Source organism: Mustela nigripes, chromosome 13 (assembly GCF_022355385.1).
Source record: "Mustela nigripes isolate SB6536 chromosome 13, MUSNIG.SB6536, whole genome shotgun sequence".
NCBI classification, from domain to species: Eukaryota; Metazoa; Chordata; class Mammalia; order Carnivora; family Mustelidae; genus Mustela; species Mustela nigripes.
Window position 1 is genome coordinate 108,824,576 of NC_081569.1, and position 17,256 is coordinate 108,841,831.

The following is a 17,256-nucleotide window of genomic DNA, read 5'->3' on the forward strand; positions in this document are numbered from 1 at the left end:
AAGTTGCAATGCAGCATTTGAAGCCAAAATCAATTAATTTTTCATACTCTGTAACACTCAATTCCAATTGTCTGTCTTACACTTCGAAAGGATTTTTATCCATGCACGGTTTCCTAACATCATTCACTGGCCAACTGGAAAATACTGGTTCACCGAGTTACACAGATTTTTCAAATGCTGACAAGTTTTATTATATGGTATCCAAATTCCTATTCCTTAAAATCTCCAATTTTATCAAAAAGTCTAAGCTTTTTTTTTTTTTAAAGATTTTATTTATTTATTTGAGAGAGAGACAGTGAGAGAGAACATGAGAGGCGAGAAGGTCAGAGGGAGAAGCAGACTCCCCATGGAGCTGGGAGCCCGATGCGGGACTCGATCCTGGAACTCCGGGATCACGACCTGAGCCGAAGGCAGTTGCTCAACCAACTAAGCCACCCAGGCGCCCAAAAAGTCTAAGCTTTTATAAACAATAAAGTTCAAGGTGACAGCAGAAAAAGTTTTCCAAAATTATAATTCTAAATTTTGCTTGAATGCTCTAATTTTATCAGTTGTTTTGTCTATTTTCAAGAAAACATCCACCAAATACCCAGGACAGAACTACAGTTTGCCAGACATTCCTTCCAGTAAAAATACTTCATGAAAAACCAGCTAGTTTAGCTGGTAGCTCAATCAATCACATAAATGCTTTAGCACAAGACAAATTGATATACTTCAGTATGTAGTCACTGGGCTTTGGGCATACTTCCATTTCCCTCTTTGTCACAAAGAGTATTTTTAAAATTGTGTACTCATAGGTCAAGATTTAATATTTAATTTCATAATTCTTATTGCTTTTCCAAGAACATTTTTAAATGAAATTGCCCTTTTTTTTTTTTTAATTGTCAGCCCACGCCAGTAAAGAATATGATTACAAAACTAATTTGCCACAACCATCTTGATTTGTGCTAAGGCAGCAGCAATTTCAACCACCAATGCTTTTACAACTATCCGTTCCAACGTCAACACAGTGAAAACAGCAAATAGCACAGTAATATTATGAAACTAAGTTTTGACTTTGCAGGCCTGAAAATCAGGGCTCCCCCAAGGATCTGCTGTTACCACTAACCTAAACGCATCATACAGTGACCTTACAAGACTTCAGACTCTAACTTAACACTTTAGTTAGGTATTCACATTAGGATTTTACTTTAAAGTAAAAAAAAAAAAAAAAAAATGTTTTCTCTTTGAAACTCTGAATTTGAAAAACTTCTTGCCCAATGATCTGAACATTGTCAAGCTGTATTTCTACACATAATAATGACTGAGCCCCCAACACGCTCTAGAAGAATAGTTCTTTCTTCAATACACTAATTTTTCAACTCTTTCTTTTATAAATAGAATGTCAGCCTTATTCAAACAACCCATAAAAGGGGTTTAATTCACACAAAGTGGAACGATTCTCATCTTGCAGGCCTGACTGGTGGGCTGGCAGGGCTTTCTAGCGGGACTGGCAAAGTGCTCCCCTCTGGTCCCTTGAAAGCAGATATAGTTTAAAACAGTTTGGTGGAAACACTTTAGACACATTTATTAATAAGCATAAATCTTCTCTACACTTATGAGACAGATTTTTACCTCAGAATCAAAAATCTCCCTTGAATTTCTAAAGGGAAAGACAGACTAAGGACTGAGAGAATAATTTCACTTTTCAAAATCACATACGTGACTGCTCCAAGGAACATGAGTTAAAAAGACTTTTTAGCATTTCTGTTTTGCAGTCTCAAGTGTCAAGCACTCAAAACAATCCCCTGATTGTAAATGGAAGTCCTGCAAAATCACATTCTACTGGAATTACAGACACGAATACAAAAAACACACACACAGAAAGCCATAGTAACTACGGACTACCAGTTTAAAAGATACCAAGACAGATAAGAGAAAAGATCAAATAATACACATACAGTAGAACCTTCGGTATATTTAAACTAAAAATCTGTGGATTTAAAATTTGTCTATTTTTCTTCAAGTTTATTTATTTGAGAGAGAGAGAGCAAGTGAGTAAGGGGAGGGGCAGAGGGAGAGAGAGAGAATCTCCAGCAGATTCCCCCTGAGCACGGAGGCCAAGACACAGGGCTCAGGGCTTGATCTCATGACCTGAGCCAAAATCAAGAGTCAGACACTTAACAGTGGGCCACTAAACTTTCTGCTATTTTTAAATATCTCCAAAGATCCATTATTTGTTGGATGCAGTTTCATATGAGCCATAAATTTAAATCAGACCAGAAGCGTGCAAAACAGTCAACTGGCCAGGCTCATTGCCCCCATCGCCCAATAACCACGACTCAATGCAATTTTCTTATTGCGTACTATTATCAGGTATCTGGTAATAAACACTGTGCTTCCTTATAAAAATGTGATCCAGAAGAAGCAGCTCCTGCTAATGCTAGAGTTAATAAAAAGTGGAATGGTCAGAGAAAGTGCTATGTTTTGGTCAGAAAAATATTGCTGGATCAATTAAAAAGTAAAATGTTAAATTTAGTAATAACTCACTATCACATGAATGACCTGTCATGAACAGATAAGGAGATTTCTTGAATGCTCAGTGAGTGTTCTTATCAGTATTAAACCACCTACCAGTGAAAATGGAAAAGTGACCGATTTGTAGAGTTAGAAGACATAAGAGAAACGCAGGAATCTTGAGTACAAAGACCTCCAGAAAGGAACAGCTGAAGACGACAGTGTGCCTACTGACTTGACCTTTATTACAAATGAAGGTTAATTTGTGAATTTTAAAAAGTAGGTTTCCTTTGGGGCACCTGGGTGGCTCACTGGGTTAAAACCTCTGCCCTCGGCTCAGGTCGTGATCCCAGGGTCCTGGGATGGAGCCCCGCATCGGGCTCTCTGCTGGGGAGCCTGCTTCCTCCTCTCCGTCTGCCTGCCTCTCTGCCTACTTGTGATCTCTCTCTGTCAAATAAATAAATAAAATCTTCTTTAAAAAAAAAAATAGGTTTCCTTTACCTGATCCAGTCTAAGTCATATTTTCCCCTAAGCTAAAGCAGGGATCAGAGGCTTATAGGCTTGAACAGGGTGTCAACACAGATGAAGCCAGCCCGTTTTGGAATACACTTTGTGACTTTACATCATAAGGGTAAAGGTCTCATCCTCGCTCCTCATTGTCGCTTTGGTTTTACAGTTTCAGGTGAATTAACAGTTAATGCTCCTGTAGGAATGACACAATGTAAGCTAGAGATTTTTGGTGACAGAATTTAGTGTCATAGCTTTAGAAATTAATTTGGTCTGTATTTTATAGAGTCATTAAGCTTAGGAAGGATTAACTGAAATACTCAGTTCAACGTTACTGTGTTTTAGGGGAAATTTATATCTCTGGTGATCATGATTTAGAGCATTCAAAAAGCTCTTGCAGGGGCGCCTGGGTGGCTCAGTGGTTGGGCCGCTGCCTTCGGCTCGGTTCATGATCTCGGGGTCCTGGGATCGAGCCCTGCGTCGGACTCTCTGCTTGGCGGGGAGCCTGCTTCCTCCTCTCTTTCTGCCTGCCTCTCTGCCTGCTTGTGATCTCTCTCTGTCAAATAAATAAATAAAATCTAAAAAAAAAAAAAGCTCTTGCAAATGACCAGAGTAGTCTACTGTCTCTGGGATGTAGAGAAGAGAAGTTGAAGCTTTGTAGACAGCTTTCTTCCTGTCCTTTCCAACCATGAGATGTGGGACTTTCCTGAAGAGATTATCTTACTTGTTTTGGTTTTTAAATTTCTTCCAGACTACACTGCACTTTAGGAACTCGTGCCAAATATTAGGAATAAGACATGACAAGAAGTCCACCTATTCAAAAGAATGATTTTTTTTTTTAATTTTTGTCAATCTGGGATACACCATGAAAAGCACAAATAATTTTCTAAATTTCTTAGATTGCAGATAGTATGTCTGACACCTTAAAAAAAAAAAAAAAATCAAGCAGCTAAAATAGGAAATCAGCCACAGCATTTTAACTTATTTACTCAGTCTTGGCATTGGCAGCAGGAATACATATGTATAACACACCCGAGTAAGAGCTGAGGAAATGGAGGCCCAGAAAGCTCTCTCCATAACTAGAGGAAACGGCATACATGTATATCCGTAGCAACCTTGAGCTGCCAAAGCAGGACAGGGAAAGTTGCAAACTGATGTAAAAAATTCTGAAGTGGGGAAGAAAGAAACTTTTAAGACACCCTTCTAGGCCTCCCCTCGTGCAGTTTTCTGCTCTTCTCAAAGTCAACAAGTAGCCAAGAGCACACTTCAAAGATACAATGGCTTCTGCCTCTGGCTGAAAGTGGACAAGGTTTTAGCCCCTCTCTACCACGCCTTCCCTCCTGGCTGGTAGTCATCCAGCCTCTGAGGACATTTTAACTCAATGGAAAGATAGCTTGGGGGGAGCATTACATTCACATTTCCGTGTTCTATTCCTTTGGAAATGTTGGCCTGCAGCGCAAGCCACCAGGAAGGGAAGACGGAAAATGACTGGTATGGGTAAGTAAATACAGTCCAGATGGGCCTGGTGCTGGGAGAGGAGATACAGGGATGGCCATCCCTTGACCTGTCCTGGTACATGCGTATTGACTGGAAAACATGGCTTTCCCAATGCAAGAGAACAAAACTGTCCTTCACATAAGCTTTCTATCAGTTGTTGCTCTGCCTTACAACACTATGAAATAACTACTGCAATTTGTTTTTGCCCTTGCAGGCTACAGAAGCACATCTGTGGCTATCAGGAAGACAGGCGTTCAATCCCCAGGGAACCTGCTGATGAAAATGAGATATAAACTCTATGACCTAATCACATCCAACTAGTATTAATGTGAATATAGTTCAGTTCCTGTTGGCAGCTCCAGCAGGCAGGATCACACAGAAGCTCTCATCAAAGGGCAAGAACTGCTGGCTTGACCCACAACCTGGGAGGAACCACACTAAAGCATTATACCACAACTTATTATTTTATTCTCTTGGCATCCTAATTACTGAGAGAGAGAGGAACACAGCATTCTCCAGCTTTCCATTAATGTACTCTAATTTGATTTCTGGGTGAATAAAGGCCTTCAAGAAATTCCCATGCTAATTAGCTAATGAGTTAATGGAGCTTTCTTTTATAACAAATGGTAGTTCAAAGTACCTGTAAGTGTGGCCATGATGCCTCAAGGGTAGGTTCGTCTTCTTCTGGATCAAATTCATTGCTGTCACTAGGAGGGAGAGTTCTGAATATATTGCAAGATACCTAAAAATAAACAAGCAGCAGAGTTAAATAAAAGCACCTCCAGGTTTGCAGCCAGCCAAAAGGAACCCCGACGACAAATGACAGCAACACCACCAAACTGGAACGGGGACCTCTTTCTACAGTCCTCATGGCCTGGACCACCTCTAGACAAAGCCGGGGAGCAGCAGAGCTGCACCTCCTGCCCGCTTGAACAATACTCCTTGTCCTTATATGGCCATCCCCACCCCAGACCCCTGTGACTTTAGACCTCCCATCAAAGCCTGCTCTTGGTTACTTACTGGTCAAGTGTGCTTCTAATTAACCAATTTACATGAAGATATAAATAACCGCTAATGGGCTTTGTGTATTTCCCTTTTCAGGTTTATTCACAATTTGCAAATTTACAGGTTGAACTAATGGTAAAATGTCAGACATTTACAGAAAGCAAATCAGAAAAGATTATTTCCAAACCTAACACCCTTGAAATCATACCTCATCTGTTCTCAGTGGGTTTACAAAAACCAGGGTGCCTGACAGGCTCGGTCACAAAAGCATGCAACCCTTCATCTGGGGGTTGAGAGTTCAAGCCACATACTGGGTACAGAGATTACTTAAAAATAAACTTAAAAAAAAAAAATAGTAATGATGCCCAGGATAAGATGTATCTGTGATACAAATCTCTATAAGCTAATTAGTTATTTCTATTGGCAATTTCCAGATTAAATGCTGGTTGCTCAAAGAATGGCTCGGAGTTGATTTAACCACTGAAACTGGGCGATGAAGAGATGAGGACTTATTATTCTATGCTACTATTTCTGCATATATTCCAAGATTTCTGCAGAAAATGCTTATTTTGAAAATGTGGTTGCTACTATTCTCAGGGTTCCTTCTCAATTTCTATTCTGTTTCTCGTCCTACTTAGTCATCTATCCTCTCCCAATGACCCAAATACGTCCTCAGATACGAAGAATAAAACAGGAGGGGAGGGGTAGCGAAGAATAAAACAGGAGGGGTAGCAGGGGGGTAAATGTATAGAAAGCAAGAAGGGAAAAGAAAGGAGACTGAACCAGAAGCCTTTGCTGGACTTTCTAACGCAGAAAATACAAAATATGATATGCTGCTCTGAAAGAGGAAAGCAGAAAGGCTTCTGGGGTACCACATAATCTGTATGTTTATCCATTTAACTAATATTCATTAAATGCTCATTATATTCATACACTATTCCATACACTGGGAAAATAACAGTGAACAAAGCAGAAAAAAGTGTGTATTCTCCAGGAGCTAATATTTTAGTTAAATTCACAAATACCTTAGTTTTCTTACTATAGAAACTGAGCCCAGATATGTAAGCTATGGGAAGGAGAAATTTGATTTTACGTGTCATAGGAAGCCATCAGTTGATCTTAAACAGAACTGTGACAGGATTTTATTTTTCCTTTAAAAAAAAATCATTCTGGTAGCTCTCTCTGTATTGAACAGACAGGGAAGAGACAAGTTAGAAACCTATGGAGGTGGCAAGCAACAATGATGCCTTGGACTGGAATGATGCAGAGGAGACAGAAGTAGACTGATTCTCAATCTACTCTGGAAGTAACATCTGCTGCTGGCCTGGATACGAGGGATAAAGAAAAGGAAAGAATCAAGGATGAATCACAGATGCAGGCCATTTACCCAAGATGGAGATGGGTGGGAAAAGGAAAGCGTTCTTTGTTTACTAGTTTGGGGTAGCCCGGGGAGAATCCAGAGATCTAGTAAGGAATGTGTTAAAGAAGCAATATCCAGGAGGTCATCAGACATGTAAATCTGGACATTAGAGCTGTACATGTCAGGACTAGAGATATAAGGACTCCTTGGCGTATAGATGATTTTAAAGCCATGAGCCCAATGGATCACCTTGGAAAGGAGTAAATAGGAAGAAAGGAAAGAACCCACAGGTATCCAACATTTAGAAATCAAAGAGTAAAAGAACAACCAAACAACACAAATGAAAAGGAATAGAAGGTAGGAGAAGAAAAGAACTAGAGTTTGGGGTCTCAGAAGCTAAGAGGGAAGAGTATATTAAGAACAACAAAGAGGTCAACAGCAGTAAATGCTACTGTGTGGTTGACTAAGATGTGCACAGAGCAGTATCTACTGGATTCTACAGCCCTATGAGGGGGATACCATCATGATTTTCAATTTACCCTTGAGGAAATGGAAGCACAGGTGTTGTTAAGATCTGAGGTTACACGTGGTAACCAGCAGTTACAACGGAACCCAGGCTGTCAGACTCTACCACAGTGTTATAGAAGAGTTGGCAGGCCACTTCTCTTGCTTTACTTTAGCTTAGACGACTGGGAAAAAAGAAAAAGTCATTACATTAGAATGCTTTTGCCATGGCCAATGACAGCCTGCGCAGGTCTATTATGTTATTTTCGTCCCTTCCAATGATTATCAGAACTCCCGTTTACAAAGAAACTAGTGACTTTTCAGAAAACCGTCAACCCATGACTTCTCTTCAACCAGCCAGCCACACTGTAATCAAAAGGGCAGAAGTCTTTTGGTTACTTACTTTTGAAACTATACATATATTTCAAAACTGAGTTTTCATTCCAACTAAACCATTTGTATCTACCTTACTCTGTAACAATTTTCTTTCCTCTCCCAAGATATAAAAGTAAACCATGAAAGTTTTTTAAAAAGGGGGCGGGGGGGTGCTCCTGTATAGTAAGAAACCTGGATAAAAGGACATGGAAACTTCTGCTCCCTGATATTCCTGGTCGTATAAACCCTCTTACAGAGCCCACCATGTGCTGTAGCAATTATTTGTTTACATATTTGCCTGTCTTTCCCTACTAACCAAGAAGATGCAATGTCATATTCACAAAATAAAAATTTAGACATATTTACAAAACTGTGTATTTTGGTTTGGCTTTTTAAAAATTTCAAGTTAAAGTGTTCTGAGTGATTTAAATTAATCTAAGTTATCTAACTTAAGATGTTTTAACTCTGAACACTGAGTGATCTAAAACCTCTGATTTGGTCAAAACTTCATCTCTCGATTATCATATCAAAAAAATGTCAAGTTGTGTAAATTATGTGTGGATAGCAACTAGTTCCAAAAGCATGCACTTCTCACTCAGCCACACACTGCCATTTCTTCAGATGTGCCTTCCTTAATAATGCTTAATTTAGCTTACTTCTAAATATTCACCAGATGAGTTATAAGGAAGCACAGATCTATTAGGCTAGACAATGAAGAGCTGACAATCGGTTAAGTAGTTCTCTAGCAAATTTGGAAAGACTGTCAAAGCATATCAAGTGTCATGGAAATGGCCAAGCTTTTGAAGCAGCCGGGGCCATACAAGGTACTTAATAAAAATGTCACCAAATAAATGAATCTTTGCTCCCATTCTTAAGAATCTTTCTAAAAAAACTAATCCAAGACAAGTCTGAAAAAACTACTTAAAGCAGTCATCTGCAACATTCTCTAAAAAGTGTAAAATTGGAAATAACCCCTATGTCCAATATTTAAGAGGTACATCAACTTAGCAGAATACTGTGCAACATTAAAAATGATGGCTAGGGCACCTGGGTAGCTCCATCAGTTAAGTGTCTGCCTTCGGCTCGGGTCATGATCTCAGCGTCCTAGGATCAAGACCCGCATCAGGCTCTCTGCTCAGCGGAGAGTCTGCATCACCCTCCTGCTAGCCCTCTTTCTCTCACCCTATCAAATAAATAAATAAAATCTTTAAAAAATAAAAAAAAAAGATGATGGCTATATGGTAGCACGAAGAAATGTTTATGACTAAAGATTCAGGGGGAAAGACAACAAAAAATGATATGACTATAAGGGATGAAAGTGGATAGCTAAAAGGAAATTGTTAAAAGCTGTAGTAAAGCATGAGGAATATGGATGATAAACCAGTAGTTGCTGTTATCTCTTGAGGCATACAAAATAAGTCCTAAATCTATAAAAAGCCTAAGTTAGAGACAAACAGCATATAAGTTATGCCCTTAATTTCAATATGAAAATGGGCTCTTGAATTTATTTGAATAGAGATTATTACTGTCAGGAAAGAGTTAAAAATCATGGCTTCCTACAATGCCTAGCGCCTAGCTCATGAATGAATGGTTGAAAGATTTAATGAATGGACCAGTTTAACTGTACAGTTAAATCATTAATTTAAAACTTGAGCTATCCATGGACGGGGGAACTGGGTGAGACAGTCCTCCAAATTCCCTGACTTTTCTGCAATAATTTTGTATGGTGAGTCCAACTGGGGAAACAATCCAGTTGCTTTGGTCAGACTTTCAAAAGATTCCCAAGATCTAAAAATGGCCTAAAAACCACTATCCAAAATGGTACATTTGCTTCCCTTAAATCTTTATCAGTGGCAGCCACTTCTGATATATAGTCCAGGTTTTATTTTCTAAGCTTTTATTTATTTATTTGAGAGAGAGAGAGAGAGAGGAGCATAGGCAGGGAGGGGTAGAGGGAGGAGAAGTCGCAGGGAGCAGGGAGCCCAACACAGGGTTCAGTCCCAGAACCCAGAACCCAGAATCATGACGTGAGCTGAACACACACACTTAACCGACTGAGCCACCCAGGCACCACTATAGCCCAAGTTTTAAAGGGATTATTAAATAGGTAACATTATTAAGTTGGTGACAGCAGCTATATCCTTATGCAAATACATCATGCAGAGTCTATGCAGCTAGATTAAAATGCACCGAAGTATTCCTAAAGTCACAAAAACTGTCTCTATAATATATTTAAATAAATGAGGCTCTAGTCCTAAAATGTCAATTTTATTCATTCAGGAATGGTTTATCCAAAATGAACAAAAGAAAATTTTTAAGTAAAGTACAAGGGTTTATTTTCCAACTGTTTTATTTTCATCTACACTGCTATCAATGCAAAGAAAAAAGTTTAAGTTAAAGAAATAAGTTTAAGAAATAAGTGTCTTTGACGTAGCCTGATTCATTTTCATCCCAAAGGCATTGTAATAAACACTGGAATGCTGGAATCAAACTAAAGGTTTGAAGGCCCTGGGGTGGCCTCCAGAAAGTGGCTCTAAGGACAGAAAGCGAGTCTGAGGGGACAGGAGAAAAAGGTATTAAAATCTAAATAACCCCTCCTCAAAGGCAGAAATTTAGGATTAGGGATTCCACCGGGTTCCTTCTAGAATCAGATCATGTTAAAGACTCTCTCATCCAACTCCCTCCTCTTACAAATAAGAAAAGTTCAAAGAGCTTGTGAATTTTTCAAGATAACACAGCACCATCATATGCACGGAGGGATCTCAGGGTCCCCTCTCTGGCACTCCACCTCCATGCCATCCACAAACACCATGCACGGACCTATTTTGTCTTTCTTTCCTTCTCTTGTGATTCCCCCACCACATTTCTTTTTATCAGTTTTTACCCTCTCCTTTTCTCATCTCTCCTTTTCCCATCACCACGCTCCTATGTTACTGGCCTGCCGGTGGCCCTCAGAGGCACTCGCAGGAGGTCTTCCTACCTGTGCGCATTCAGAGCTGCAATGACCTTGCTCAGCATTAACATAAAATACATAACACTCCCTTCATCCCCACTGTCTTGTCCAGACCTTCTCTTCAAACATCTTGATTACTGCCAAGTTTCCTCTCTGGTGTTCAAATGCTCCACATCCCTTCTGCTCCATTCCCCGCCTCCCACAATCGGATTTTGAGCTCCTCAAGAACACCTTACTAAATTCTGAATGCCTAGCACCTTCACATTTAAAAAAAAACAAAAAAAAAAAACAAAAAACAGGAATAACAAGGTTGCCAGATAAAATACAGGACAATAATTAAATCTGAATTTCACATAAACAAATAAGTTTTAGTTCAAGTATGTCCCACATCTTGCATGGGCCACAGTTAAGACTTTAAAAAAAAAAAAATTATCTGAAATTCAAATTTAACTAGGTGCCCTATATTTTTATTTGCTAAAACTGACAATTCTGACACTAACACTAAGAACCTCTTCTGGTTACAACTCAGTTGTGATGCGGAACTATAGCACTGTTGCAGGCAAGGCCTTGAACCCAACAGCGACTTGCTTTGGACCAGCTGCTCTTTTATTTTTCAGCTCTTTGGTTTACCGCCAATTACTGTGAACTACGGCACTAAATAAATAAATAAATAAATAAAATTCAAAGTCTTGGCTAAATGTCAAAGAGATGACTTAGAAGGATCCCAAGTATGTGGCCCCAGCAGTAAAGAGGAAGGAGTGTTCACGCATATTTTAATCAGGTTTTCACTAAACAAACAAGTTACTATTTTCTGACTTATAATAAAAATACGACTATTAATATATTTTTTAAAGATTTTGTTTATTTACTCGAGAGAGAGAGAGAGAGAGGGAGAAAGTGAGCTAAAACATACAAGCAGGGGGCAAGGCAGAGGGAAAGTGAGGGGAAGCCGGACAAGCAAACTCCCCGCTGAGTGGGCAGCCCAACCTGGGGCTCAGTCCCAGGATCCTAAGATCACGACCTGAGCCAAAGTCAGACACTTAACCAACTGAGTCACCACGCAGGCACTCCACAGCTATTAATATTTTTAAATATTTATTTAAGTTACTGCAAGGAGAAAACCCTTCCCTTTCCCCAATCTGTTTATCTTCATAGAAACTACTAATTTTACATTTTGGTTAATATTTTGCTGTTGTATAAGGAAAATGACTAGCACGTTATAAAAGAACAGAATTTGGCTAGCGCCTAATAACTATTCACTAAATATATGCCAAGATTAGCAATAAACAAAACAGAAGGTAAGAAAATATAATAAATTATTAACAACTACTACTAATAATGAATACTTTCAATCAGGCATATTATGTTCTTAGGAAAACACTTTTAACAACAGAACAAGCAACTTAAGTCATCCTCTCTGTGTTTTACAATACTACTTTCTAGATGAGTAGGTATCATCTTTTCCTGGATAACAGAGTGAACTAGTTGACCTCGAGAACATTTCTCCCTCTGTTATCTGTGACACCATAATTTTATACAATTATGCAACACTGCAAATATATTGACTATAAATATAAAAATAATGACATCACAGCTGTAAAATGGATTTTGAGATTACATCCACAAAATAAATTTTCTAACAAAAAGGGATGATATGATGTTAAATAGAAAACATCTAAGCAATTTTTAAAGTACCATTATTCCTCTAGCACTATTTGTATTAAGATCCCAAGCAAGTAATAATTTTAATAATATCCCTCAGTTTTTTCATCAAGTTCATTCATTCATTCGTTCATTCTATAATCCACCATGTACTGAAAAGAAACAAAATTATTTAATCAAGCATTTAGAACCAGAGGGAGGACCCAGCAAATGCAATGTTGAAACTGTGTCATCATGCATTCTTCTCACAGTATTTTGTGCTGGCCCAAAAAAATGCAATAAGATAAAACATATTAAAGTAAGCAAAAGTTCCTTTAAATCTCAAAATCAGACATTTGAACAGAGAAGACTATTTCCAAACATATCAGAATTTGTATTAATATTCAAACTCTAACAATAAGAACTAAAATCCAAACAGAATTTGCCTAGATACCTTGCTATTTATGTTTTGAACATAAAATAAATAATATACATATAATGGTCAAGTTACCTCTGGTAAGGCCAAATTTAAGATTTCTTAACAGTCCCAGTGATAAAGAACCTTTCAAACCTGACTCTCAGCCCCTTTTAGAGTAATTATTAATAATTATTGATAAATAAAATCAAGGAGAAAAATCCCAAAGCATTTGTAATTATGCTCAAGAAACTTAGAATCAGCCTTGGGGTAAATGGTACCTTATATGATAATAAAAATAATTTTTAAAAAAAGAAAAGAAATTTAGAGCAGAAGTATATCTTTCAAGCTGGGACTTTGATTAGGAAACAAATGGCAAAATTTTAAAACTTTCATTAGCACTTAATTTAATTCACTGGCAATTTGTTCAATCAGTAATTTGTTTCTAGAGCCAAACCATGTCTTTTAATTACCATAGTGTTTACTGTAGTTTTAACTTCAGACTAGATATAAAGTCTTTTTAAACCTCACCATCTATGTGAATTAACAGAGCTGTTTAAAAGTTATCTGAACTTGTGAAACCATTAAAATCTCTTATTCTAACATAAAGACATGTCCTTAGCTAAATCTAAAAAGGAGAAATTTAATTAAATCAGTATGACACTGTCCTATATTATGAGGCACCCACTGCAGTCTACCTTTATTCTGTAAGATATTAAATATGTAACTGTCACTACTATGTAACATTATCAATATAATTAAAAAGTTCAGCAAGAATTTCCAGAGGTTATTATTACAAACACGTTCACCTGAGTTAAACATGATTCCCTGAGCCAAAATAATGTCAAAGCTGTTGTTTGCCACACAAGTAGAGGTCTCAGCAACACAAGAGGGACTAAAACACCATGACACATAGGTATGGTCAAGCCACTCCACCAACGTGTCCACACTTTTATCATAAAAACACTTCTGTAGACAAAGCTCACGAAGTTCACAGTCAGTGAACCAGAACCAAAGACAGCATCCACTGTTTACATGTGACTAAGAAACATGCACTTGTGACAGCTGTTAGATTTGTTTTACAACATCCAGAAATCTAGAAGAGGATGTAAAAAATTTCTAAAGTCAAAGATTTCAACTTTATTATTGTTACACAACATGGTCATACCTTTAATCTTTATTACCAGGGCTTTCTAGGCCATAGCAACTATTCTGTGAAAACTAATTTCTGAAATGAGGCAGAGGGAATATCTTAATATGATAAAAGCAGCTTAATAGTCAGTTGGAGAAAGGGAAAATCAAACAAAAAAGGAAGTTCAAAAACATATTGCCTAACTAGAATTTTCAAATACGAAACAGATAAGATTACTGGAACACTGCATCAAAAACTGATGATGTATTTTATGGTGACTAACACAACACAGTTTTTTGTAAAAAAGGTAAGATGAAAGTAAAAGACTATTTCCCTAACTCACAAAGATGTCATTTTTATTTGTATTTCCTTTAGCAAGTATTTCTTTCAGAATCTACTATGTATGGCCACTGTTCAGATTTCTATAGACTACAATGAATCTGTTTTCATTGTTATTACTGCTGCTGCTTCTGTTGGCTTAGCTGATCACTGTTATCATCCCTCGGTATAACTGTACTTAACACACACTGATTGTTTCTGAAAATAATTTGATCCCTTTAGATACGCAGTTTTTAGAAGGGCTAGAGCACTGACAACTATGGAAGAAAGGAATCTATCCATGAGAGCTCAAGAACAGAGAAGCAATAGAATTTGAATACAAATCAAAGTAAATACAAAGTAGTTTTGAAGAATACATCAACATTTAGTTATAAGGAGCAAAAAGGAAGAAAAATGTGTGAAAGAGAGTAACTCGGTCTTTTGTCTACTCTCTTTGACCTACCACATGACCATCAGAGGGGAGGAAGATTGCCACACGGCAGGGAGAGAGATGGGGTGGGGGGTGAAGATGCAAGGGAAAGGGAGAATTGTGAGTCGAGTCCCCTCCATGTACATTTTATACAAAGTTCAAAATCATACAAAACTAATTAACAGTATTAATGTCAGGAAAGTGTCAGAAGAGAGAATTCAAGCCAAGAAAATCTGTGCCCTAATCACAGTTGCATATCCAGGCATATTTAAAATGGAAGCTCTGGATGAGACGGTGGCACAGAGTCACCGAGGAGTGGGCTTGTCTGGGGTGAGACTGGCTGGCCTATTTCCTTCCCAACATCCCCCTAAGAACTCTCCTTTAATTGGTGCCTTTAGGTATTTATTTTGGGCTTGTCTGACTCTCTAAAGAATTCCCCATCCATCTCGCGATTAGAGGCACACGGGATCTGAGAGCTGAGTGAGTGGCTCTGAGACCCTGAGAGCTGAGGGTTGAGGATCTTCCCCGTTCAACGTGCTCCACTACTTTCAGAAAGGTACCCACTGCTTGCGGCAGTGTCTAATGTCCCCGAACCAGATTCTCCCCAGCGTAGCCTCTACAGAGAGTCAACCTGCAGTCTTTTGGGTCTGGTTTTTTTTTTGGGGGGGGGGGGATCAGGAATTCTAGTTGCTTCTTACACAGACTTTTCACTAAGTCTCCTCTTTTTGTCTCCATGCGCCCTTACTTGTTTGAAAGGCATCTTTCTGAGCCTTCCCACAGTTAATGTGGCGTGAGTTGGCTACTTCCAGACACTCCCTACGGCTGCTTATGGCTTCGGCTTTTTCTCATCTGCCAACATAGTGACCACCAGTTCATTCGCTTTGTAGTGCTGATTCTGAGACCTCCTCTCCATTTTGTTTACTTCATCTGGGTTTAACTTCTTTTCAGTAATTTTTGTCTGATTTCAGGAGGTAAAGGAAGTAAATATATGCATGCGTTCAATTCCCCCCATTTACTCAAAAGTTAGCAATTTTTTCCTATTAAATTACATCTTCCATTCTCCAGTAACTTCTACTAATTCAAGGAATTTAATTTTCTTATGCAAACATGTCAATCCCTTTTAGTAGGAAAGAATCCAGTAGAACCACAAGAAAACCAAATGGCAGCTGCTCTAACTTTAGCCAAAGTAAAGTGGTATCACCACCACAAGTTTTATCACATTAGTAGGTCTTAGTGTGAAGCGAAAGAGAAAGTAAAACACATTCTGGATCCTAAGATCATAAATACAGAAGTCAGATGAATGCCTGAAAGTCATCTTTTCACCCAATGAACAACACAAATCCTTACCCAAAGAAAGTCAGCATCAGAACTCAAGGTAGTGCAAAACTGAATCCATGGTGTGATGCTCTTCTCTCAATAATCACTGCTATGCCCTCTTCTACTAGGACTTCTATTTCCAGGGCAGGCGGATGTCTTTAATTTCACTTTTTCCAGTTATATACAGAGCAGTTCTGACATCTCCCTAGATCTCAAATTCAATCTAGTCAAAACCAATCTCATCCTCATTGACCTCCACTTCCCTCGAGAATTCCCGTCTCACCTTCCTCATTCTAAGTCTTTAGAACTTTCTTTAACTCTTCCTCTTCTGTATTGGCTTTAAGTCATTTTACTTTTGCCTTCACAATGGCTCTTTGATGCTATTGGTGGTGTTTTTTTTTTTTTTTTTTTACATTTGTAAAAATAGTTTATTTTAAAGACTCTCAGTAGGACTTCAACATCTTATTTTCAGATAGGCAATCAGTGTGTTCAATAATTTTAACACATGATGACAGTTGCTCCAGATCTATTAGACCTATATACATTGTTTAATTGAGCAGGGATAAGGAAAACAGAGATTCAGTTTCAATTAAATATTATACAGTTGGATTTTCTCCTCCACAAAAGTATAACTTTCATATGGATACAATTTCACAAAGGTTACAAATATATATCAACTTACAACTGAAGGAAATATTTAGTATTTTACAAAAAATCTAGCTCCATAATTGCTTCCTTTTAAAAAAATCCTTCTCATACAATATAAAAAGTCCAGATTTCTCCAGAAACATCCAGTTAGTCATCTAGTAGTAGGATCCAAAATGGGAAGAATTACTATCCCCAGAAGAGGGGGGTGGAGGCAATGGTGGAGGGGGTGGGGGTATAGAGTATGGTAAGGGAATTAATGGATGAGGTGCCATGTTAGGTGCAGCCCACCCCAGGTTTACAGATGCAGGTGGTGGTGGTGGAGGGAGTGGCGGTAGAGGAGGAGGGAGTGAAAAGCCGTGCATGTCAAACACTGGAGGAGGAAAGGGATACTGTGGCATGATAGGATTATCGGGTCTCTGAGGTGGAAATCCTGAAGTGTCCTGAAACACCATATGCTCTGAGTTATGAAACTGTGGCGACTGAGGCCTGCCATGGCAAGATCGAGGATATCTACCCCGGGAAAATCCTCGTGTGAATTCTCTGTTACGATATCCTTTTGAATGCTCTGAAACGGAGCTATGAACATTCCAGTTCTGATGTACTTCTGAAAAATTTTCACTTGATTCATTAGATTCAGACTTGAATTTTTTCCGGCCTTGAA

General features: G+C 38.4%; 1 protein-coding gene across 3 annotated transcripts in view; it reads right to left on the reverse strand.

Annotated features, from left to right (window-relative positions):
* Positions 1–17,256, reverse strand: part of PPP2R5E (protein phosphatase 2 regulatory subunit B'epsilon) — a 148,772-nt gene that overhangs the window by 41,668 nt on the left and 89,848 nt on the right. For all 3 annotated transcript variants that reach the window (XM_059373343.1, XM_059373344.1, XM_059373342.1), the window contains exon 4: positions 5,138–5,239. In XM_059373343.1, coding sequence (XP_059229326.1) covers positions 5,138–5,239 — 102 coding nt within the window. The remainder of the gene's footprint in view (positions 1–5,137; positions 5,240–17,256) is intronic.